At 45.9% G+C, this 25,814-nt stretch overlaps 1 protein-coding gene across 3 annotated transcripts in view; it reads left to right on the top strand.

The window, feature by feature from the left end:
- Positions 1–25,814, top strand: part of LIMK2 (LIM domain kinase 2) — a gene marked incomplete at its 5' end in the record, with an annotated part of 30,124 nt that overhangs the window by 1,281 nt on the left and 3,029 nt on the right. Inside the window, 13 exons of one of the 3 annotated variants that reach the window (XM_084217107.1) lie at positions 1,287–1,386; positions 13,996–14,131; positions 15,381–15,490; positions 15,727–15,915; positions 16,339–16,444; positions 17,773–17,969; positions 18,637–18,823; positions 21,178–21,264; positions 21,995–22,126; positions 22,384–22,440; positions 22,614–22,679; positions 23,469–23,643; positions 25,010–25,065. In XM_084217107.1, coding sequence (XP_084073233.1) covers positions 1,287–1,386; positions 13,996–14,131; positions 15,381–15,490; positions 15,727–15,915; positions 16,339–16,444; positions 17,773–17,969; positions 18,637–18,823; positions 21,178–21,264; positions 21,995–22,126; positions 22,384–22,440; positions 22,614–22,679; positions 23,469–23,643; positions 25,010–25,065 — 1,598 coding nt within the window. Of the gene's footprint in view, positions 1–297; positions 1,387–9,007; positions 9,061–13,995; positions 14,132–15,380; positions 15,491–15,726; positions 15,916–16,338; positions 16,445–17,772; positions 17,970–18,636; positions 18,824–21,177; positions 21,265–21,994; positions 22,127–22,383; positions 22,441–22,613; positions 22,680–23,468; positions 23,644–25,009; positions 25,066–25,814 lie in introns of those variants that run through there. The other 2 variants (XM_084217106.1, XM_084217108.1) reach the window with 2 other exon arrangements.

The raw sequence follows: 25,814 nt of genomic DNA, 5'->3' as shown, positions 1-25,814 counted from the left end.
AGGTGTGGAGCTGATGCACACTTGGGAATTGAAGTAGCAACCTACACCACTTGTCACATTTGAAGGAACCCTTTGAGCCTTACGTCTTTATGGAGACCCTCCTGGGTACTGCTGGTGATAGTGGTGCTTGTAGCTGAGCAGCAAACGTTTTTTTCCCTGAAATAGCTATTCATGTCAAAAGTGCAAGATCTTCACCTTGGTTAATTTTAAACATTGTCATGTGGGGTAAAGGTGCATGAAAAGTTGATGGCTTCTGTTTTCTGTAGCTTCAAGGAACTTAGCAGTGGTATGAACTTGCCTAAGCAACTTGCCTAACCAAGTTGTGCCACTCTTTGGAACAGGGAAGTCCGTGGTTTGTGGTTTTCCTTGTCTAAGTGCAACTTTTCCTTTAATGCAGCCTTGCTGCAAGCAAACTGTTGGTAGGAGAAAGAAACAGATTTGGGATCTGCTCGGCTCTGTGGCACATTTCTTGTGCCATCCTATGCTGAACTAAGATTCTTGACTCTTTAATATGCCTGCACTGCCCTTGGGATTTTGGATAGCATTTATCTGTGTGCCAAATGTTCTTTGTGCACAAGCTTTCATTCTGTTTTCCTAGCTTGCTTGCATCTAAGTAACCAGGTCTTTCTGGGGCTTTCTGGCAGTTCTAGTAAAAACTATTATAGCTCTGTTATAACTGTTTTAAGTATTTTCTGAAAGGGCAATAGGCCAGTAGCATCACTCCCCCTTCCTAAGTCTGACGGTAGCCTGGTGTTGGCTGTACAGTCTCTATGGGATTATTCATTCAAGAGTGTAATTCCTTCCCGGTAGTCTAGTTGTTCCCTACTGAATGAAGTTTGCCTTTCCTTTCTTTCAGTTCTGGGAAATCCAGTTAATTATACAAATGAGAGCAAACGTTGTGTGCTGAGTCAGTGCTGTGGGGGAAGCAGTAGTGTGGCTTCCTGGCCTAGCAAGGTTCTCTGTTGGAATTGTTGTACTAAACCAGAGTTGCCTTCCTGAAATCTCTGCTCTGACAGAGCTGTAGCTGAACTGTTTTATATGGAAAGTCATATTTTTTTCTTGTGCAGAATGTGAAGAAGCAGATGTCACATCTGAAGGAAAAAAAAAATATACAAGATATCAGAGTTTGATTTGGGAGTCCCCCCTCTGGGGTTATAGACTGCCTGCAGCTTTCCACGTGGGAAGGCTTTCCTGTCAGTTATGGTTGTTCTTTATGAAGGATGTACCAATCTTTGTTGTCTCTGCTGTAAACTGGTTGCTGTTTGTCCCCTTATTGCTGTGTGCAGGTGAAGAAGTCTGGAGATGTCTGGGATGTGGGGACAGCATTGCTGCTGGGCAGCGCCTCCACAAGACTGTCAATGAAGCTTGGCACATCTCCTGTTTCCGGTAGGTGAAGCTCCAGCCTTTAAACCCTCCTTGTGTTGTTCCACTGGCTGGGACCTGGTGGGGAGGTCCCAGCATGAGCTGGGAGTTCCTGCAGTGATCTCTGTGCCTGACCTGTTCCCAGCTCCTTTGTGGCCATACCTCAGGGAGCAGCTGACACTGCCTGGCAGCGCGGCTGAGCTGATGCAGACGGGGCGCAGATAAAGTGCAAATCAAAGCTCTGATTTACTGGTGGTGGCAGAAGCCATGGGTTACATGTTTGTCTTCTGCAGCATTCCAAAGTAGTGCCCAGGCAATTTGCACAGCCTGTTACTTTTTCCATGTGTGGTAGGTGCAAGGGTGTTATCAGGGTGCTGATAGAGATCTTGTCTTTTGCTTTCTCTCCTTTCCAGACTCTTAAGACAGACAAACTTATGAAATCTGTTAGAGTATGTTGCTGTAAGCAAGGACAGAGGGATGTCTGCCGTGGTGGTAGGACTAATGCCTCTTTTTGGTGTTCCATGAATACTCAGTCCAGTTTTCATTCTCCAGAATCACATTTCTGAAGGGGTCTGTCTGTATTTTTGAGAGAGGTTCAGTACCTGCAACTTCTACTAGTTTCTATGTTGGCTTGAATATGGGGAGGTTAATGTTTTGGATGCTGTTGAAGAAAGTGGGGGAAAAGGAAGTCAAAGCGTGGCTTTGGAGGAATGTTTTCTGTGCCAAAATAAGCATCTATTGTCCTCGTTTAAAGAACAGAAGGGAAAAAAAATCCAGCAAAATACCCCAACTTTGTTGAAGTGAGGATTGTGGTTATTGATATATTTTAAAAAAATAAAGCATCTCATGCTGCCAAAGCAGTGCAGGCTCAGTTGAGTTGGAAAATGCTGTTTTAGTGACACATTAATAATCACAATAACATTTTGATTTCATTACAAATCCCAGTATTTTGGATTTCTGTTGGGTTTAGTGTTCATGTTTAGCCATAATGAAGCAGCTTTGCTTAATCCTGGTTTTCTCTTTTCCCTGAAGGATGAGTATCCTGCTGAGCTTCCCTAGACTGTGCCAGTAGCCAAACCCCAAGCTGTGTGTGCTGGGAAGTCTGTCCCTCTTGCCATTGAATATATTTCTCTTGTGGGTCTTGATTTGCAAATGTCTTGGTGCTTCTTGCTGTTGGGGCTGTTGAGATGAGGAGCAGCTGAGCTGGAGGCAAATCCTGCCTTTGGGACACTTCACAGAGGATTTGTTTTCATAGGTTATATTGTATAATGGAGGTTTGGTTGTTGCTTTTGGGCTGGTTTGTTTTATACAGGTGATGACACCAACCTTTCTCTGAGCTGTGTAGTCACATTTGCATTTGCTGATGCACTTCTTGTGCTCCGTGCCTTTGCTGAGCTCCAGCACCCAGCGAGGCTGCTGTGCTCGGTGAGCAGTTGGAACCTGCAGCAAAGGAAGCTGCCCTCCCCTTTTTCCTAGTTCCAGGGTAGGATTGTACATGAAAACAAGTTTTCAGTTTGCACTGTGTTCTTCCTTTTCTTCTGCTGTCCCTAAGCCATGCTGAGCAGCAGTCTTGTGCCTGATATCCCAAAGCCAAACTTTAGAAAGCCTCTAAGGGTAGGAGTCTTTGGCAGTTGGGACCTGTGAGTTCCGGCAGCTCTTGTGGAGTGTTTTTTACAGTCTTCCTGTGGATTAGCTGACTCCCTGGCCTGGCACATAATTTCTCTAATGCTGATTGGCACTGCTCCAGGCTCGTTAGCTCTGTTTATTCTTGGTCAGGCTTGGTGCTGGCAGGAGCTGACGTACATGAGCGTCTCTGAGGATTTAAGTTTTTGTCACTTCCCTCCTTCCTCAAACTGCATCTGCAGGAGCTTTTGTCTCTGAAACCTGCATTTTCTCTGCTGTGGCTTGAGGGAAGAGCAAATCCCTGTTTGTAGATCTTGGATATTTTAGACTGTTCTTTGGCCAGCTGGTTCCTTAGGCTTGAATCTGATGGGCTGGATCTAGCTGAGGAAGTTTCTTAGATGTTTCTGTCACAGTGTCTGTTGTGAATTAACTCTGAATGTGCTTTTGTGCCTCTCAGTTCTGTTGAGGCAACACACACTTTCAAAGGTCACTGCTTTTCACAGTTTGACTGGATTTGGAAATTGCATTGCACAGAACTTCAAACATTACACCAAGAAAGGGAAAGACAGAAGTGAAAAGGTGCCTTTTTCCTAGGTCTGGATCATTTTTACCTCAGGGGATTATTGCAAGAGCTTTTTTTTTTCACCAAGAGCTTGCTGGTTTTATTGTTTTCAGTCAAACTTTTTTCCAAATTGCAAAATAGAAGGTAATGTCTTGAATACTTTTGAATATAGATATAAATATACTTTTGAATAAAGTATTATTACCAGTGTTTATTTTTGGTGGTTTGTGTTGTTTTTCTGCAGGTAATGACAAATGAAATTAAAGACAATCCCCACTTTCTGTAGGGATATTGTGTATTTGGACTAGGATGGAATGAGAAGACCCAGACATAGCTGTATGGCTTTATCTTAAGGACATGGTATTTGTTAAAAATCCAGTTTTGATTATTGGAAAACCACAAATTCAGATCAAGCCTGTAGACTACATCCAGGTGGAAAATGGATGCATAGGAAGAAAATAACTGGAAATGTTGGCAGGAATTCCTACTGTAGCAGGGTGCTTAAGCATTTTTTAGGAAGGAAGACAGCTGAGGCTCAGTTCCTTCCTAACCATGAAATAACAGAGCATGTCTAGTACTGTGGTCTATAAAATAAACCTAATTTAAGTAGCCAAGCAACACTGGCTTGCTGCACAAATCTCAACTAAAAGCCAAAGCCAGAAAAAATGTTGACAGTATATCTTCAAAAGTAGCAGAAGGTGATGGCTTACTGGTGATTTTACAGTCACAGATTTAAAAGATACCATTTAGTTTATACCCAAAGCTGAAAAATCATCAGGAGTTTGAAGAGCCCTGAATTGATCAAGGGGTCCCCTAAGCTCCAGCCTACTCAACAGAAAAAGAAACATTACTAATGTCCCAGCTCTAGTGATTTGATTGTATTTCAAAATGTGATTTTTTTCTATACTGAATGCCATATTTGGTGTACAGAAATATTTTTTTTCTCAGCAAAACTTAGTAAATCACTTTGATTCTTTTTACATTTTGGGGCAGGGGAAAGCAAGCCAGGCAAACTTGTATGAAGACTGTGTATAATTAAACCTGGTCTGAGGGTGCAGGATAAAATAGATGATTTCTGAGGGTATTTTTATAAATCTGCTTTCTGTTTTTAGTGTACCTACTATTAACTTATATTTGAAGCGAGTAATTTTTGTGTGGCTTATGGATGATCAAGAAATTGGTCATCTAACAATCTCCAGTGACTGTAGGATTTTGGTCTCCCTGACTGTCTACTAGCACTTCAATATCCTCAGGGTTAGAACCTTCTGTCTGCTATCTTCAGATTTAAATCCATTTCTGCTCACCATGTTCATGAAAAACATGTTTTTTTCCTTGCTTCTCTTATCGACATGGCCTTCCCCTGTCAGAAGGGAGTTTGTGTCTCCCATCAGTCCCTTGTACAAGGTAGAAGCCCTGGATTTAGCAGACCTAGCTTTTTCTCCAGACTGTATTTTCTAGACTTTAGATCACTTCTGTCAGTTCAATCTCTTTGGCACAGGCCTTCATTTTCCAAAAGCAGCTCCCTCCCCAGAGGACAAATGGTTGAAGAGGATTTGAAGCACAAATATGAACAAATGAAGATGTAAGCAAGATGTGTATTAGGAGGAATTTAAATTGTGAGATGTTTGGTGCTTTGAATTTTCCTTTAGCTTTTCACCTGTGAGCACAAGGCAGGTTTATCCACACAGCAGCTGAGTTTGAGGGCAGGGGAAAGAGCAGTAGTAATAAAAGGCAGCTGAATTAAGGTAGGAGCAGGAAGATAAAAATCTCCTCTTCTCTCTCTTCTCCGGTTTCTGGCATTTACAGAAATTTAATGATAGGGGCCTCGGAGGTGAGAACTCTTCACTAATCCCTGGGAATGTTCCTTTGGTGGTGTCTTCTTCAGCACTGAAATTCAGGAGCTCACTATCAGATTCAGGGAGAAATAGTTGCCTATTGGCACACAGATCACTATGACCATTCCAGAGTTTACACATTCAAAGGAACAATGAAGCACTTTGCAGGTGGCCGAATTCCTCAGGGGAATCTATCAGATACCGGGCATCAATGACCAGCCTTTATATTTAAGGAGGAATGGGGCATTCCAGGCCAGACTTTCTTTTGGTTGAATTGGCAGTTTGTCCTTTAGGGCACTGTTATCGAGTGTTATTATATCAAGGTAATTAGAATTACTCACACAGCAGAGAATGTGAGGCACAGGAGTGAGGCACGATCCTTCCCTGAGGAGTTCCTGCTCTTCACAGACCAAAGCAGCCCCTTAAGGAGGAGTGAGGATGCAGGGCTTTAAGTGCCAGTCCTGCTGCTGTATCTGCTGCATTTACAGAGCAGAAGCCACTGCTTCCCAAACCTGTGTAACCTATGAAGTTGCAGTGGTTTGAATTCCCTTGGTTCGCTTCTCAGCCTGCACACATCCAGGAGGGCTGCAGCCATCAGCCAAGTGTGCTGGGGATGAAACCTCTCCTTCCTCATGTGCTTGGTGATGTGAGGTACTGAGCAGCACCACGGTGTTGTTGTGAAGCTGTGCTGCTGCTTAGAAGTGAGATGCAGTGATGGAGCTGAGCTTCAGGTCACCGTTTGCTGTAGTTTGCTCAAGATCCCCGTCCAAGAGCTCCCGGAGGTACGTGCAGATCCAGAGGTGCTGCTTGCAGGAGCTGACTGGATTGGTTACAGGAGCTGACTCTTGTCTTTCAACAGCAGCAAAGCACGTGTTACACGTTAAGTGCCTTGGGAATACAATGAGGTGTTGGGATTGCATGAAGTATTTGGAATGCCTCCAAGCTGCGCCCATGCTGAAGGAAAGGCTTGCTGCAAACTCTTCAGGCATCAAGCAGATTCCTCTTCCCTCAGTCCCACACATACCGAAGTGTCTGTCTGTGCCAGGATAAGTTTGTGTATCTTAGGGCTGGCGGATGTGCTGAGCAATACATCTGTCTGCAGATCTGCTACCGAGCAGCACGGGATGTGTGGCAAGCAGTGTCGAGAGGCTGCCCGGCCCCAGCTGGCTCAAGGTATTCATCACTGGAATATCACATCAGCTGTGTGATTCATTTCTGTGGAGATAAATCTCTAATGGCTGGGACTCAGTGATAAATATCATGTAAATCGTGTTCAAGGTTTTTCATGTGTTCCTTTTCATTTGTTAGTTATAGTCTTTCTGGCCAAAGTTACTGGGCAGTTCTAAACCATAATGAGGAAAAAAGCTCCCCCCATGATGACTACCTGGTTGAAGTGGAAATGCTGCCAGCATTTGCAAGAGAAAAGTTGCTGATGTCTGACTTGACTTGGTGAAAAAGAAATTTACTGCTGTGCATTTTGGCCCCCAGAGATGGTATCGGTAAAATTACAGAAGGCGCCCCCCCCACACCTGTTATCAGCATTACTGAAGTACAGTCATTCTGGCAGGAATTCAGATCTAGAATGTATGAACACATTAACACCTTTTCCAGAGTCCTTTTATCAGAAGACATTGTGTTCTCAAATAGGTCATAGAGACAACAGAAAAAGCAAGAAGTAACAAGACATTTCTGTGTAGCCAAAGTAACTTACTGGCTGCTGCTGCTGGGTCTTGCTGCAGAAGTAAAATAATTTTGATAAGAAGTTTCCTGTTTAAATAGACATTTGACTATGTATCCTTTGGCTTTAAGGAAGTCTTAAAATCCTTTCCTAGTTGCTTAGCTGTCTGGGTGGTTTTTATTACTTTGAAGTTGGGCTTTATCTGCTGGCTTCATTCACAGACTAGCTGGCTGCTTATCACATCTGTGGATCAAATCTTCAAAGGTTTTGTCTGAAGAGTTGGGATTTATGAGGTCACGTGGAATGCCCCTCGGAGGGCGGTGGGCCCATGGCAGCAGAATTGCGGGGAAAGGCTTTTGTGTGGAGGTGCCAGAGGCGGGAGGGGCCGGCCCTGCGCTGGAGGTGGGCTTGTGGCGGGGAGGTGCTGATAGCCAGGGAAGCGCAGGGTGCGAGCGCTGGCCCCTGTTCAGCACGCAGCATATAGAGAATGTGGGAGACCAGAGCGCATTCCTAGACACAGACTCACCGTGTTGCTGCTTCCAGTAGAGCTGTGTGAAATGTCAGAAGGAATTAGACCCATGCTGGAACTGACAAGCACATCGGGCTCTGCAGCACTAGGCTTCACTGCACTTTTACAGCCAAGCTTACCAACTACACTCAATGAGGAAAATGGAGATTTTTTTTTTCCCTTCATAAAGGTGGCTGCTTATTAAAGGTTAAATTTAAAAAATGTTTAAGAAAGGAGAAAAAAAAAAGAACACAAAAAGCTGCCTGGGTTTCTGCATACTTCAACAGCGAGCAGCAGCTGTCAAATCTGCAGCCAAGACTGCCTTGTTCCAGCCCCAAGCGTCCCTGGAACAGTGTGCCAGCTGAGGCGAGCATCTCCAGGAAAAGCACATTACAGTGCTCTTGTGCTCTTGCCTCTGGAACAGAGCACGGTTTTCAGGCTGTGTTCAGACATGCCAGGCTTTGCTGACTGTACAAAAATGGGTGGGCTTGGTGCAGCAGCATATGTTTGTTGCATTTTTGAGTGTCTTGCGAGCAGCTTTAGCTGATTAGGTCACTGGAGATCATGCTTGGCTTCAGACAAGCACAGTGATACAACTGCATGTGCTGTGAGCTGGAGAGAGTATTCTGTGCTGATTTATACCTCTCAGTTTCCATTCAGGAGATGATAATTCTGTTAAAGGATTGTAATGAGCTCTTAAAAAAGTATTGGAAAGAAAGCAGTGTTTTCTTGGATGAAGCACATTGTGAGTTACCTCCTGCAGTAGGGCGAACAGATTGTAGGTGCTGTGAAGGCAGGATAACTCCACTCACTGTGAAGGGTTTAGGAATGTACATAGTTAATTTGATATATTTGGAGATGTGGCTCGTTGCCGTCTTTGACTCCTCCATTAGAACGTGCGGCTGCTGCAAAGACAAGTTTCACGTGTGTGTGTGCTTGTATTCTTTGGCCAAAGCCGCTCTCTTGCAGCACTAAATACTCAGCCCCTCTTTGGGTCAGAGCTCCACCCCTGTGAAGGAGCAGAGCCTGTTGAGGCTCTGGAGCCGCCGCTGTCCGCCTGCCATGGCTCCTCCTCCCCTCCCACCCTTGGGTGGAACCAGAGAAGGCAAAACTTGCCAGTAGTTAGCAGGCAGCAGAGCTCGCAGAGCCGCTGCAGCAGCATGTCCCACTAGCCGGGTTAGCAGGGATTCTGTCCTTCCCGAGGTGCTGCTGCTGCTGAGCGCAGGAGAAGATGGTTATAGCAATGGGAGCCAGGAAAAATCTGAAAAGGAATGAGCAGCCGAGAGACCTGGCATTCCCTGGGCAGCTTCAAAGGGAGGTGAAGTATCTGAATCAGCGCAAGAGTAAATGAGCACTGGCTGCTGCCATGTTGGCAGAACAGAGCTGCTCAGAGGCGGTTGGACAAGTTTGTGGCTGATCCGGTTTATCCAGTGTTGAAGATGGGAAGTTACTTGTCTGCTCCAGCTTACTTCGCTCCCAAGGATCCCTTTCGGTGAGTCCTGCACGGGGTTAGCAGAGGGCCTCCAGAGTGTGCTTTCCCCCTGAGTGCCAGCCCAGCACCAGGGGGTGAGGCTGGAAGAATGAGGTCCTGTGCTCGTGTGCCAGAAACAGCTGGCCTCAAACTGGGATCCCATGTTGCTTTGAGGAGGTGACAGGGAGGATTCCTATTGCCAGTCCCTTCCCAGCTCCCTGGTTCGAGGGAGCAGCTTCAGTGTCTGCACAGCCAGGCAGGCTCCCTTCCAGAGAGCCCTCGATGTGCCACTGTACCCTGTGCTCTGCTCACCAGCAGAGGAATGAGATTAATGTGGCTGCTGCTGCTTCTCTTCCAAAGCTCCTTGTGACTGGGTGAGGTGAGGTGCTGCTCTGGGAGTTCAGGAAGGTGATGTAATCTGCAGCGAGGCAGCACATAATCCTGTTTAAGAAATCAGGCACTTTGCAGGTAACTAGGGATGAGAAGGATTCTTCTGTGATATTTTGGTTAATTCAACTTTTATTCAGTTTTGGTCCAATTGAACAAATGAGAATCGAGAAAGGTGATAGTTCCAGAACAACACTTTGATTGCATTGCTTCTCCACAGTGAGAAAAGTCAGTGAGGCTGAACACAGCCAGGCTGGTGATTGACACTGATGTGCTGATTAGGTGGATGGATGGGGAAAGGCACAGCTTGCACTTTCATTGTCTCCCTCCTATCCCCTCTGCTCGGATTTGCTGGTTATTGATCCTGCTCTGCAAACTTTTGTACTGGTTTGGGAGTAAGGAGCCTGTTGGTAAAACAGTCTAGGATAGGAGTAAATACTGCTGCACAGTTGCTGAGCTCCTTTAGGCAACTTTCTGAAACAGCAGCTGCTTTCAGAAGAAGGAAAGTGAGCAGACACTCATTATTTGTAATATGTGTAATTTGTAGTATGTGTAGGGTATTATGCTAAGCTCTAGATACACCTTCTCCTGAGTGTGTGGAAATGGTTTTGCATAGTCAGAGCTTAAGCACTCTGTCTTTCTAGTAGTCTGTTTCCTAGCATCTGTTCTTCCCTGTCTGGTGTCTCTTACGTAGCCAGAGCACACACACACAGCTGCTAAGCCTTTGGGTGAGCTGCAGGCTGGGCTAATGCTTTATTCTGCAGCTCTCTGTGCCTGTCCCCTCCCTGCCCTGCCGGCAGAATTGGAAGCACGGCTCTCCCGAGCCTGTCTAGCGTTAACTGATCCGGCCTGACAGTGTGTGTGAGGGGGGCATTTTGTTAATGAGCCCTTCTCCAAGGGATATGTCTCTTCAGTGCCAGGGAAGTCTTTGCTTCCATGAAGGTATTGCCTTTCATTTAGCTGTAAAAGAGATGCCACCAGGCACCAGTGCTGCTTTTCCACTGAATCTAGGCTGGTTACCTGTTGTGACCTGATCCTCCTACCACCCCCCCCAAAACCAAGAGTCCATGGAGCAGTGATTTGTGAGCTCTTTCTGCACTTGCTGTGCTGCAGAGCATCAGGGCTGAACTCTGCACCCAGATGCTGCTTGCGGTTCCTGGAGGATGGCTGTGGGACGCAAATTAATTTATTCTGTACAGCCAAAGCTGAGAAGTGAAGAATTATAATGTCTGGTCTGTATAATCAGAGCAGGGTTCTGCAGCTCTGAAAATGGTGGCTGGGTAGCAAGAGGAAGCACATATGTAGGTATGGATGTTAGCAGTCCTCCATGAAACTTGATCACCATGTTGTGCTACTCTGTAATAAGAATAGCACATAATCTAGGAGAAGATTAGTGGTTTCTAATCTGTAAAAGATAGAGGAGCATGGCATACTCCTTTCTCTTGGTTGTGGTGACTGGCAAAGGTTAGCTTTCTTAATACTTGTAGCAGTAATTGCATTCCTGTCTCAGCTGATGAGAACCTTGGTGCAAGGGCACAGCTCCAGTGAAGCGGGAGAGGAAGAAATGGCAACTCTTGTATCTTCTGGGATAAAATTCTGACATATCTCTTCAATGAGAGCCTTGTGGAACAATCATGTGCTGCTTTTATCATTTGGTGAATGATAAAAAGCATTGAAGCCGTACCTGTGTGCTGTCAGCCAGTTTCCCACACCTGCCAAATCCGAGCCTTTTTGAGGTTACAGAATGCTTGGTAAGTGACAAAGGTGCTGTGTGGCAGCCATGTCCTGTTCCTTCAGGGATTAACCAAGCAGCCAGTCAGGCCCATTCCAGCATCCAGCCTCTCCAGGGCTGCTTGCTCTGTTCCTGTTGCCTCATTGCCCAGGGTGGGGCTCTGAGCCTTAAGCTGCAAACTTGTCCTGCCCAGATTTGTTTAATTACATAGCAGAGAATTGACTGCTTGCTGGCTCCGCCTCCTCACCTTCATTTTGCTATGGGTGTGTTCCAAATTAGATACCAGTGCTTATTTCTGGATGGAAGCAAACTTAACTAAGTGCTATAAGGTTGAATCAAACCATTTAGTACTAGAGGAGGGGTAAAGGGCAGGCAAATGCACATGCTCCTGTGGAGCCCACCTAAACAGAATTGCAGTTTGTATTGCTTTTGCAGAAATTTTACATTTACTTAGGGAGAAAAAGGAAAGGGTTGAAGGTGAAATGGAAGAGAGGTGAGGAAGGGAAGGTGATGTGCTTAAAAACAAAAAAGTGACCCACCTGTGTGGAGAGAACACAGAAAGTCAGGTCCTGAAATCCTGGTGAAGCAGTCTCCAGCACTGCTGTCTGCATCCCAAGTGCAGGTCTGGTCACAGCTCCCTGTTTGAAGATGTAATCACTGGTGGAGCACACACACTGGTACAGGCATGCATGGAGGAGTTGGATAAGTCTGAGGGATCCGATTTGCCCATGCTGAGCCAGATGTTCCTGCCACAAAATGATAGAAATCTTTGCTGTTAGTCTCCACTTGCTCTTTTTTCCCTCCCACTCACCTATTTGCTCATTCAGCACAGGGTATTTACTGCAAATGGAAGCCAAAGGCCAGTGGTTGAAGGCAGAATGCACTGGGATGCCTTCTGGGTCTCTTGCATACCAGGAGCAGGGTGTAACCATGACAGTGCCCCCAGGCTGGGGCTCTAGTGATGTATGTACCATGTAAAGCAATCTTAAATTACTGTTCCCTCTGCTTCACACAAAATTGGCAGGGCCTGTTGCATGTGCTGGAGTTCTTTCCCATCACTTGGAGGGGGGACAGGATTTGATGTTCCTCAGCTGGGAGAGCAAACACAGTAGAAGCCAAATACATCTTAAGGAGCAGTCTTCCTGAGGGGAGGGCACAGCACTGATTACTCCATGAGGTGTGTTTTTCCCTAAAGCCAAAGGCTGATTACAAGCAGCTTTACCTTGTCACTTTGCAGTCTCTTGAGATGGAGCAAATAACTCTCTGTGCTCTCTTGGAGCATGACCAGCCTCACATATCATCATGCTCATTACAAGCTGCTGGAGTTTACAAGGAATGTCTTTGGCACAAATAAGCTTTTAGGAAGCTTGTGAGAGGAGAAGTCAACTGTAGCTCTTATCTTAGCCCTGGGAGCATGTAAGAAGTGCTTCTCCAGTGCCACCAGCAGACTCCAGCACAGGGAGGGAGACCAGCTGCCTGGAGGGGCACCCACCTAAACTCCCATCCCGCTGCAGTGCTTCCCCCCAGTGCAGTCACTGAGACAGGTGGGGGTAGGAGACAGAAGAAAATCATATTCTCACATTTGGGAAACCATTGTGTCAATGGACTAATCCTCAAGGTGTTTCTTTGAACCAGTTATTGGTGGCTGACCTGGATTCTGCACTCAGAAATGGCTAGTGCCAGACTTATTTTCCTTTTAAAGTCTGAGAACATGCTGCCCAGGGCTAATGGAATAATCCTTACTGATGCAACTCCTGTCTGTGCCTTATCTCTCCAGTAAGTCACACCTCCATGCTGCTGAAGTTAAACTCCCTTGCCCAGTGCATCTTGCTGAGGCAGGATTATTTTGTATTCAGCAAGCCTGGGTTCTGCTTGTGATTTCCTGAAAAGGTATCTGCAGTAGAATTGCTGCATTTTTTTTTCCCTGATTTTTTTTTTTTTTGGAGGGGTGGGGGGAAGGAGTTTGTTTCTTGAAAGGATGTAGATAGATGATTAGTAGTGATTTCTTGTTGAAATAGAGGCTGACAGATATGTGAAGGATTTGGGGATTCTCTTAATGAAATCAGAGAATTAATTTTATTTAGAGTTTTTTTTCATTTGGGTTGCTTGTGGTGTTTATTTTCTCATGCACTGTGATCAGCAGAAGGGAGAGCAGTCAGCTGGGAGAGGTGGATTTTCATCACAGTGGATTGGTGGATGCAGTAATGTATAGAGCTCAGGGGATGAACTGCTTTGGAAACTCTCCCTCAAATGCAGAATGCTGCAGTTTACCTTTTGGGAGAGGCCTTCCTACAGAACAATAGAAAAACTTTCCAGAAAGGTTGGTGCAAAACTGGTTTTGCATTTCAAAGGGAAGTGGATCCTGCTTCTCAGTCCTGCTCCCTGACCTGGCTGAGGAGGCAGGTGCCCTGGCACAAGGGTGATGCTATACAATCACTAAGCAGAAACAGCAGAGTTCTTGCTGTGCTGGGCAGCTCTGCAGCTGGAAGCTTGCATCCAGAAAAAGGGAGAAAACAGAGGAGCAAAATTTACAAAGCCAAATTTATAAATGTGGGTTTCAATGTGTGGGATTTGTTTTAAAATTTAGAAGCTTCTTTTTCTTTGTACTGGTTGAATCCACCTCTCCTTACAGACCTTGAGTTTGGTGCTAATTTTCAGTTCAAAGAGCACTGAAGTGGTCTTTGAGAAGGGAAGTGGAAGGGTTTAGTACACCCATAACTGGCAGACCTACCTGCTGGGGAGCTGCTGCTGAATGTCTGTGTTCTCCATGCAGGAAAGACTGTTGTTGATTTGTGATTTGCTGCCAACTGGAACTTTGTTCTTTCATTTCCTTCAAGGTGCTCTGAATGCCAGGATCCCCTCACTAACTGGTACTATGAGAAAGATGGGAAGCTGTACTGTCACAAAGACTACTGGGGGAAGTTTGGGGAATCTTGCCATGGCTGCTCTCTGCTGATGACTGGACCTGTGATGGTAAGGACTTTGAAGGATTCCTGCCTGGAGGCAGGACATGCCTGCCTTCATCTCCTCAAACTTAGTTGGGAGTTGTCTTAGGTATTCAGATAACCAAATAAACTGAGGGTAATAATCTCCTTGTTACTCTAATGTTTAATCAAAGATTAAAAATGAAGCTTGTGTGGACATCTTCTAGATAAAAATTAATTTTGAATGGGGGTAGCTGTTATGTGAGGATCTGAAGCATATGAACAAATCAAGTGCTGAAAAGTACAGACCTGCAAAGCAGAAAGGTGATTGAGGGGATATCTGTTCAGTTTCTGTAGCTCAGTGTCTCCAGGGGTGATTTTCCACTGCACTGTGGAGTCCAAGCTCTCTGCTCAGGGTAAGCAGCAGGTTCTGGCTGTGGGAAGGTTGCCATCCAAGTCCCACCTGGGTTGTGGCCAGAGTGCTTTTTCAGGCTGGTGGTGTCTTGAAGCAGCGTTAGCCCCATCTGCTTTGATGCACTGAGCTCTTCCTGCACAATATGGGCTCACCTAAATGTTCCCCTCCTGCCACAACCTTGCAAATATTTAAACTTTTAAAACTGCCAAGAATGAAATGAAACCATTATTTTTCTAGAGCCTAAATAAAAAAGCAGGATGGTACTCTGTAATATGATTGCTTCCTCAGAAGAAAATACAGAAAAATGTGCAGACAATTTTTCATTGCCTGCAAAAGTCTTTGCATAATAATGTCACTAAAGGAAGTTCTCTCAAGGGAAATAGGAGAATAGACCAATTAATAAAAATATTCTTTAAAGGTATTTTTTGTCTCAGTTTGTGCTTTTTTTTCTGTCAGCTGGCTGGTTAAATATCTGAATTTGTACACTGCCTGTCTGCCAAAAAAAAGCCCTTTCAGCTTTATTAATTCAGGCGTAACATTAATTATCTTGCCAAGAGCAACTGAACAGGAAGGTTTAATACCTTGTTTACTAGTCTGCAGCAGACTATCAACTATTTTTGATAGTTGAGCAGCTGCCAAATACAGCAGAGGTTCCTGGGACATGAGCTTTGCTTAGAGGGTTGATGTGTTTGTTTTGGAGTTCTGTAAACAAGGTGCCATGGATGGGGTTCAGGAAAGACAGAATGCACTAATATAACTCTTCAGTAAAAAACTGCCACTTACCTTAGAGATGTGAGTGAACACCTTGATTGGAGGGGAAAGTAGGAGCTGCATCTGCTGATGGGTTTTGGCCCTCCTAAGCTACTCCTTCTTCTGTCTGTAGGTGGCTGGTGAATACAAGTATCACCCTGAGTGCTTTGCTTGTATGAGCTGCAAAGTGATCATTGAAGATGGAGACACTTATGCACTGGTGCAACATTCCACTCTCTACTGGTAAGAGGAGCTGCACTTTGCCACAGAGCTGCTTCCTGCTGAGTGTAAGCCGTGTTCAGCTGGCTCAGAGTGGTTCAGCCAATGCTGCTCTGAGGAAAGCCAGGAAGCTGCCTTTGAGGGAGGGAGGAAGGAGTGGTGTAAGCACTAAAACTATGGCTTGTGGTCAGTGAGAGAACTCAGATGTGTGAGTTTGGCAGGGAGGGATGGGACATAATGACTTTCTTCACTTCTTCCAGTGGAAAATGCCATAACCAGATTGTGCTGACACCGATGATAGAAAAACACTCCACTGAGTCTCTGCGTGAGCAGCTGCCTTATACACTGACCCTCATCTCCATGCCAGCAGCCACGGATGGCAAGAGGGGATTCTCTGTGTCTGTTGAAGGTGGCTGCTCCAGCTATGCCACTGGTGTCCAGGTGAAAGAGTGAGTATGACCAGGTTTTGTGCAATATATGTGTCCATGCAGAGGGAGCTGGTAAAAATCTTGCAGCGCTGTTGTCCTGAGGGAATCTTGGCATTACAGGGATGTAGGTTTGCTAGTAGTCATTTGTGTTTGGTCTTCATTTCAGTCTTGTGACAGCCTCAACTGATAATTGTATCTCTCGGTGCTGTCTCCTTCAGTGAGCACAAAACAAAAATTTGGATTAAAATTTTCCTACTGGTGATATGAAAAGCTCTCAGCTCTTCATATCAAACCAGCTCAGACCTAAGGACTTGGTCTAATGGTAGTTCCCCATGTTGGTAGATTAGCACTGGTTTATTTCATAATACCAATATGAAGGGAAGCATATTTTTGACAATTTTGGCTAAGCTGACTTCACATGGAGACTGTAATTCCCATCTTTAGAGTTAACAGGATGCACATCAGCCCAGATGTCCGAAACGCCATCCACCCTGCAGATCGGATCCTGGAGATCAATGGAGCTCCCATTCGTACCTTACAGGTGGAGGAGGTGGGTACAGCTCTGTTCTGAAGCCTCCTTCTCCTCTGCCTTCCTACACCTTTTCTCTTTCCTGACACTGTTCTCCCACCCTACACAGTGTGTGTACACTGCTAGTACTCGTGCTGACAGGAGGAATAAACATGAAGGCAAGCTTTGCCTTCCAGCTGGAGAGGAAAATGTAACAGATGGAAATGCAATTAGGATTCAGTCCTGATTTTGTGGCATTCAAATCTGAAAGGAGGTAATAAGAAAAGTCTAGGGTTGTGACAGAAGACAGGGAGGCTGTGAAGACTTTCCCATGTACTGCTGGTGAAGTGCACAGTTCTGATTCTTTTAGAGGCACTGCTAATACACAAGGGCCCAGCTGACCCTAGGAACATTTCCCATTGCAAAAAAGCTATTTGCTGTCTTTATTTACATGTAGATGCTTTCTACAGCTATCAGGGGATGCTGCAAGAGTGTAAGGGGGGCACCATTACCTTCACTTCCCAAGGGTTTTATTTACTGTTGGCACTAAAGAGAACATGAGGAGCACAAGCCATCTCTCAGCCAGATCTCCATGTAGCTTCTGCAAAGCTGTTTTATGCAGCACTCTTCAGGGTGGAAACTTGTGTAGTTTTTGAACACTTCTCAGAGAAAGAAAAGTATTTATTAGAGTCATAAAATACCAGACTGGAAAGCACCTCAAGGATCATCTGGTGCAATCTTTCTTCACAAAAGCAGTATCTAGAGCACTATGTCCAGCTAAAACATAAATGTGTCCAGTGCTGGGGAATCCACCACTTTGCTGGGGAGGTTATTCCAAGGGCTGATTGTTTTTTGTAAAAAAACTGTCTTTGTGTCTACCTGGAATCTTTCCAGGATTATTTTGTACCATTACCTCTTGTATCTTCCATGTAACTCCTTGTGAAAAGGGAGTCTTCATCTTCCTTGTAGCCACTCTTTAAATACTGGAACATGGTGATAAGGTCTCCCCTAAACCTTCTCAAGGCTGAACACACCCACTTCTCTCAGCTTTTCCTCACGTGGCAGCTTCACAGCGCTTCAGTCATCTTTGTGGCCCCTCTCTGGACCCTCTCCAGCCTGTCCACATCTTTTTTATATGGGTTCCTTGTAGCTAACCAGAGAGAAGTATTGGATAGCATAAGGAACTTCTGTGCTGCCAGCCTGATTTGTCTGGTAGACAGTTGTGGTGCACACAACTAAACTACAACTATGGAGTGATCTCACTGAACTCTCTCCTCTGATTCCTGAGGGGCATTCCCTGTGTCTCCTCTGTCTCCTGTAGCTTGCATTCCTCCTGCCTGCTGCTATGCTGCCCTTTGGTTTGATTTCAGGTGGAGGAATTGATTCGCAAGACAAGCCAGACCCTGCAGCTGCTGATCGAGCACGACCCCGTGTCGCAGCGCTTGGACAGGCTCCGCCTGGACTCCCGCCTTCCCAGCCACATGAAGGCTCCCATCTCCCCTCGCTCCCTCTCTCCTCTGGACATCAAGGAGAACCTGGAGGGAACGCTGCGACGGCGCTCCCTCAGGTAAAGGCTGGGAAGCACAGCAGCCTCTGTCCTTGTGATTGCAGGCACTGTGGCACAGGGCTTATCTCTGATGTCAGCCCTGGTGTAAACCAGTGGAGAAGTCATGGAGAGCTTTGGATTCTGCTGTTGGTTTACACTCTCTCTCCATTCCCTTTCAGGATGATAAACCTTCAGTAATAAAAATAAGGAGCTCTACTGTTAACAGAGAAAAGCTACTAAGTTTCAGAGTCAGTAAATGTAAAGGTCAGGTTTTTACCAGCCATAGATGACAGGGGAAGAACATGGGGAAGGGGAATCTGGCTGAGATCTGGGTCTTGGGAAAAAGTCTTTTTGAGAGTGGAGCAGTCAGTTGCTCATTTAGTCTTTTACCAGTACTTTGTTTAGAGATAGCAAGTGATGTGTCTTCACAGCTTCCTCCCCCTGTTCTCAGAGCTCCACCTCAGACTGCCAGTGCAGGAGAGCTTGTTGTTGCTGTTAGGCAGCTCTGACTTGGAAGCTGCTCTGGATTCATAAGGAGCTTCCACAGTGCTGGGAGAGCATCTGGTTTTGCAGATAGTAAAATGACTGCAGCACATTAGAAACTGGTCCCTTAGCAGTGAATGATGGGATATGCTGGACCAAAGGTTACCCAGCAGCTTCCCTATCTTCCTGTATCCTTGTTTTCCAGGCGCAGTAACAGCATTTCTAAGTCTCCTGGCCCCAGCTCTCCAAAGGAACCTCTCCTCCTGAGCCGTGACATCAGTCGTTCGGAGTCCCTGCGCTCCTCTTCCAGCTGCTCCCAGCAAATCTTTCGGCCCTGTGACCTGATTCATGGTGAAGTTCTAGGAAAAGGATTTTTTGGACAAGCAATCAAGGTGAGGGCGGTCCTCAAACATTCATCAGTTACTTTGAGTACAGCAATGTCTGCCTGTCTTGGCATCCTTCACCACAGTCTCGGTGGTTTTGCCTTGCCGAGAGTGATCTGTCTTGGATCTTCCCTGGTTTGCTCTGAGATCCATTTCTGTTTCCTTCCCTGACCATGAGTGTGTCTGACTGCAGATGGTTTTGACTTTGTCCCCTGTGGATGTCAACCTTGGCTGTACATGTTCATCTCATGAGTCAGGTTTAGCACTCCAGAGTGTCACAGCAGGCTCCTGGGTGAGGTGGGGAGAACAGGGAACAGGCCACAGTTCACCTCATGAGCATCTTTCCAATGATTGTGTTCAGCTCCCCAGCAATTCTTACCCACCCTTAGTGTGGTGTGTTCAGGGGGTTGCTAGGCTGATGTAGTGACCGTGTCTGAACCCCTGGCACAGCCTAAATGGCTTCTCAGCATGGGGGTAGTGCTCAGGTCTTGCATGACTCTCACAGTTCTAATCTCAATCAATAGCATTCTCTCGCATTTAAGCTCTCTGATCTTGACTGAGGGTACCCCAGCAGTTCCTATCCCAACATTACTGACAGCATCAGGGGCACCTTCCTCTGCCTTGTTAAGGTTCTGTGAGTTCCTCAGTACTCAGACTGCACTCACCAGGGGATGGGACTTCTCCCCTTACACTGGTATAAACTTGAGGTGTCCAGCCACCATGTTCATCTCATGCTTCCATGGGAGGTGATGGGCCAGCACTACAAACCCAATGCTTGATCCATACTAATGAGCATATTTCTCTTCTTCTCTGCTCATAGAGAAATAACAGGTGTAGGTAAGTGAAACCTTTGCTCTGTTGCATGCTTTTGTCATCTGTGTCCCAGCAGTTACTGGCACAAAGGCATTTCTTTTCTGCTCAAATTGCCCCATGGCTATCCTGTTCTGGTGCATGCTCTGGGAGTTAAATTGGCCCCCATGGAGTTTCATGTGACACTTGTTTTAGTTTTGCTGGTATGTCAGCTTAAGAATTCCACTTAGCCTTGCCTTTGTCTCTTCACTTCCCTGTATCATTGGATATTAGATGTCCCTGGCTGAAACATGCAGAGTTCCCTGGCTCATTACTTGTGTATGGATGCTTGAAATCAGATGGGAGCAGAATATTGTACTCTTGCTTCTGTTTTGTTATTCCATGCACTCACATTCCACCTGTGTCAGCTTTGTTATGTCCATGGCTCCAAACAGAACTGGTGTGTCACAGTGTTTGCAAGAACTCATAAACTTCCTAAATACTATAACTGGATCATGTGTTCTGGATTTTAGTTCTAGAGGTTTTCTAAAGGACTATTTTGCCTCCTACTGTTAAAAAAAAAAAAAAAAGTGACATTTTTCTTAGGCTTCAGATTGACTGGGTGTGATGCAGCAAGTTCTGTATCTGGTCACATAATTCTCTTCTGAGCAGAGAGGCAAGGTGGTTGTTTAGTTTGCTGCAGATCTTAGGGAGCCAGAGCTGTCCAATTTAAGCAAATGAAGAGGAGAGGATTTCCAGGAAAATGTGCTCATAGGAATTTGGACTCTTTCTACTCACTCCTGCACCCTGTGCAAGCAAGCCTGAGCTGGTTACAAAAAACCTTCATAATACAGCAAAATGCCAGGAACTAGTTGGAGATAGGCAAACAGTTCTTGAGGAACTGGAAATGCTTTCCATGTTAAGAGCCAGGAAATTTATTACCTTATTATTATGATGGATTTCTTCGTGTTTTCCACTGTTCTAGGACATTCCTTGCATGTTGAGACACACTGCTCCAAAGGAGCAAGGTAAAATTAACTGCTTCCTGCCTTAACTGAACAGCCTGTGCACTCCAGTTCCACTTGCATGTGGATGAGATTCAGATTCCCCATAAAGCCAAAGCATTTATAATGCAGTTTTGGGTTGTTTTGTTTGCTTTCTGATGCAAGTGAACATTGATTCTTTTGCTGACACAGAATGTAGTTGATAAAGCTTGTGCACAAAATGTGAGTATCCTGCTGGACAAATGTGTTCCATAAGGGAACTTGGAGGCATGCACCAGTGTGGAGGCTTTGGCAGCCTGTGTGCACACTCAGCCCTGTGCTACCCAAACTGGAGCTCTCAGCTCTGGGTCTTGGCATGATCCTCTGTCAGCTTTAGGTAGTTTCTGTTTTACATACAGCACCTTCAGTGAATTCTGAAAGGAGAAGTTTCACACAGTTTTCAACAGATCTCTGAATTTCCTCCCATCTCTATTCTTCTCTGGATGGAGGGGAATGTTGTACTTCTTCAGAAGTTGCAGGAGCTGTGTATTCTTGAACCTTGCCTGTAGTTGTGGGTTTTGTTTCCACCAGGTGACTCACAAAGCAACAGGAAAGGTGATGGTGATGAAGGAGCTGATTCGCTGTGATGAGGAAACACAGAAGACTTTCTTGACAGAGGTAGGAGCAGGATTTCAAACAGCTTCTGAGCCAGTGGTGTGGTAGAACTCTCCCATCTTCTCCAGAGAGAGAGATCCTGGCAGGAATGAAGGTGCTGAGGAGGGAGACATTGCACAGGGAAAAGCTGACATGAGCTGAATATTTGCTGCAGTGAAGTGTGACTCACACTGGGCAATAGACATTGCTTCAGCTCCAGTTCATTAATTTTTCAGTGATAAGAGCAGCTTCAGTCAGAGGCAAATTGAGCTGTGCTGAAGTACATAAAGGATTTATCCCTTGAGCCTTGTGCATAAGTACAAAGGATGAGGGCCAGTATCTGTAAGATATTTAAGCCTTGTGCTGTATTTAAACAAAACTATTTTCTTGGTGGCTGCCTACCATGTTTTTCAAAGTCAGATTTAGCTTAAAGGCAGCTCCCTAAACACCTGACACTGCTGTTGTGGCCCTAACATACACAGCACAGACCCAATAGCTGCTCTGGAGAGTTTTGCCCTCTGAAATGTTAGCCAAACTCAAGGATGCTCTCCTTAAAGACTAAGATCAGGTTAATTACACAGCATGAAAATGAAGAGGCAACAGTTCATTGATGGCCTTAAGGTTGGGGTTTGAGTGATCTCTGCAAACAGAACTTTGAGCTCTGGAGTGCTTTTCACCACCGAATGGATCTGTCAGCACTTGTTCCATTCACTTCTTGATGTGAATCATCACTCTGGGATGTCTCTGCTGGCAGGTGAAGGTGATGCGCAGCCTGGACCACCCCAACGTGCTGAAGTTCATTGGTGTGCTGTACAAGGACAAGAAGCTCAATCTGCTCACCGAGTACATCGAGGGGGGCACGCTGAAGGACTTCCTCCGCAATGCAGTGAGTGTGGACACCTGGGACACCTGTACTCAGTGAGCCTGGCTGCTGATGGCTGTGCCAGCCTCATGTACTCGTTATTAGTCTTCTTTGGAGCTGTGCAGTAAAGCTGCTTCATAGCTGTGGGTGAGCTTGAGGCAGGAAGCCTCTTCTTTCTGGGGCTGTATCATGTGTCTCTGACTGCTGTAAGAGTCTCTCTTGTGAAGGAACTGCTGTCAGCAGCTGGCTGGTAAGATGGTCCCTGACCATTTGTCTTTCAGGACCCATTCCCCTGGCAGCAGAAGGTCAGCTTTGCCAAAGGGATTGCTTCTGGAATGGTGAGTTGGACTATTGCTTCAGAACAGAGCAGACTCTGGGGTCAGGGTTAGTGGCTTCAGGAGGGTGGTATATGAGGGGCTGTGGACACTGCCTGACTACTGGAATTGGCTTGTGGAGTCTGTAAATGCTCAACTGGGAACCCCTAACACCAGCTTTTCTCCTTCTGTTCCAGGCTTACTTGCACTCCATGTGCATCATTCACAGAGATCTGAATTCACACAATTGCCTGATCAAGCTGGTGAGTTACACCTCAGTTCCCACAGCATGCTGCTTCTCTCCTTGGCATCTTCCTCCCTTGGTTTTCTCCACATGTTGTTCCTTCTTTTGTCAGGGTGGAACTGATTTCAGAGAGGCTTTGTGCCCCAGGCAAAGGAGCTTTATTCTCACACAGGATTTTCCAGACTGATCCAGCTTTCACTGTTTCTGTGTTCTGTTCTCTTACCACCCTTCCTCTGGTAGCAGTTCCTATAAGAGTCACTTTCTAAGAGTTACTACAGCTCTGTTCTTTATCTCAGCTCTGAGGTGTTCTCTGCAGCTGTTTCTGTTTCTTTTAACCACTCAATGACTTTTTATTGGCACTCAAGATTGAGACAAGTGTGTAGGTGTGTGCACGTGTGTGTTCTCTCATTTTTTTAAATGCTGGGTCACAAGATTTTGTGTAGTTTAATTCCCTCAAGCCTGCCCTTTTTCACTTGGCTTCAGACAATCCAGGATGAAAGTCCAAGTTAATTCCTGACCAGGTATAAGAGGAAGATCTAAAAGGAAAGGTCCAGATTTCTCCTGGCAAGTGTAGCCAAACTGATGGTATAAGTGCTAGCAACCACACAGAAAATAAAATAATGAAGGGAGCAAGTGATGAGTTGGGGTCATGAACTGGGTATCTTACACTGGACATCTTGTTATGCTCATGGCTGCAGGAAACCTGGATAGTTGCCTTAGACTAGTTGGTAGCGAACAGGATTGCAGCCTCTTTGCTCCTGAAAGGGGCTGAGAGTGATCAGTGGCTTGTACTGAATCCCCTGTGCAGGATAAGACAGTGGTGGTGGCTGACTTTGGTCTGTCTCGGCTGATTGTGGAGGAAAGGAAGAAGCCGACGCTGGAGAAGCCGTCTGCCAAGAAACGGACGCTGCGCAAGAGCGACAGGAAGAAGCGCTACACGGTGGTGGGGAACCCGTACTGGATGGCCCCAGAGATGCTGAATGGTAAGAGTCCAGCAGCAGGGAGCAGGCAAGGAGACAAGATGCAGAGATGACGGGATTACTGAAAGTTTCTGTGCCCCAGTACCATCCAAACCTTTTGGAGCCCGTGGTTTTAGATCTTCTTATGTGGAAGCTTTTTTATACACACAGAGGCCATAGCTGCAGTCCTGCAGTGCCTGCCCTAGTAAGGCTTTGTGCCAGCCCAGGTACTGTTTCTGGCTTGACAAGAGGATTCTTCAGGAGGGCAACAGATGTAAACTTGCTACAGTCCAAATAAAAGCAAAGACAAAAGAGGCCTGAGATAAAACTGAACCCAAGATCAATTTCTGTTATAGCCTCGTGCTTTGGAACTGCTCCTTGAAACAGGGAATCATTGCATACTGGGAAGAGGTTTATGTGTGCTGTTGCACAGATCTAGGGAGAGGCCATGGGCTGCCAGATTTGCTGAAGCCTCAGGATTCAGGTAGGAGTTGTCCAAGTGCAGGGAAGTCTGGGTTTTGACATGCAGCCCTCAGTTGCATTAAGGTTGAGCTGTGACCCTTAGAGGAAAAGCTGCCCCTGCAGGAGTTGAGGTGAGGGTTAAATACAGCGGATACAATTTCCTCCTAAAGAGCAGTTCTCTCTGACCAGGTTGGGCACTTTGGCTGGCTGGGATATCAGCATTGTCCAGCACAGGCTACTGGGGAAGGGAGGACTGGGCTCCTCTCCCCCAGCTCAGTTTTCTATGTTGCTTTCTTGTGTGCTGTTCTGTTTGCCTTTCCTCAAGGCCTCCAGCCCTAAAGAAGTCTGAGGCTGCTTCTCAGAGGTTGTCTCAGTCCTGGCATTTGTCAGGAGGACAGCAAAAGCATAGTCTGACATCAGCTCTGAAAGCAAGGCTGCTTAGCAGCTCCTGGCTTGGGAGGGGTGTGTCTGTAAGCAGAGCATGGCATGCTGGAGCCTGCCAGCTCTCCCAGGATCAAAGTGCTGCCGGTGTGTAATTTATTATCTCTGCAGTCACTGCAGCAGGGACTCGCTGGCTGCTGGGGAAGCTGAACACTGGCTCCATGCTCTGTAGAGATCCACAAGAACAGCAGTCAATGAAAATGGGCAGAAGCTTTTCATAGTTATTCTTAGCATTTGCTCAGATCTGATACAGTGCTGTCCTGTAATTCCCCAGTACAAGAGAGAAGCAGAGTTAAAATCTGTAATGGCAGTGTAATGCAGCTGGTATATACAGATCTTGGGGTGACCAACCCTGCTCAGGTTTAAGCCTTGCTTTGTCTCCTGTTTTAGGGCTCTCCAGGGAATAGCCTTAGTTAAGCTGGGTACTGGCAGCAGCTGGATGGGTAACTCTCTCTTTACAGACCTGAATGTCTCATGTTTCCTACAGGACAGAGCTACGATGAGATGGTGGACATTTTTTCATTTGGGATTGTTCTCTGTGAGGTAAGACAAGGACATTACATGGCATCTTCAATGCCCCCATCTCTGTGTACACATGGAGTCACCCAGATCTCTGCATCTGAGTGTGCAGCCTGTGACCTAACAGCATATTATTAGTGAATTAGACTGGGAGAACAAGCTTACCCTGCCTCTGTTTCCAAGGAAGGTAACTGTCTTGTAGTTTTCTGGTCCCAGTTTCTTCCTGGGCTGAGAGAAGCTGTAAAAAAGTCAAGTTCTAACTGAGCCTGCCATCTGTTTGAAAGTAGATGTATTCCCTAGAACTGTGATGCCTTTCTTCTTTTTCTGCCTCATTAAAAGAACTATCAGCTGCATAATCTCAGCAAATTCAGGGCCTCCACTGGGGATGGCACTTCACTTCAAAGAAATGGAAACAAAAATCTCTTTGCAGGTCGATTAATGAAGATTGCACCCTGAAGTCTGTTGGCTTAGTTTATTTCTGAGCCAATGCAGAGTCTGACTGTTATATCAGGCTTTTCTATCTGCAGAACAAAATGCAGCACTTGAAAGCTGCAAGGTGTTTTCAGTTTAAAAGGTGTGCCTGACAGTGGAAATACAGATGAAAGGCAGGGTGTTATGTGTAACACAGCACTTGCAGGAACACCAGGGGATGCCAGCACAGTTTCATTTTCAGTGTTTGGTTGAAGGAGACAAAGAAAATGTCTGTGCATAAATCTTTGTGGCCTCATCTGGAGCTCTGTTTACACTGGGCCCTCCTCTCAGAGAATGTTGTG

Source organism: Fringilla coelebs (assembly GCF_963513975.1).
Source record: "Fringilla coelebs genome assembly, chromosome: 17".
NCBI classification, from domain to species: domain Eukaryota; kingdom Metazoa; phylum Chordata; class Aves; order Passeriformes; family Fringillidae; genus Fringilla; species Fringilla coelebs.
This window is presented reverse-complemented; position numbering and strand designations above follow the sequence as displayed.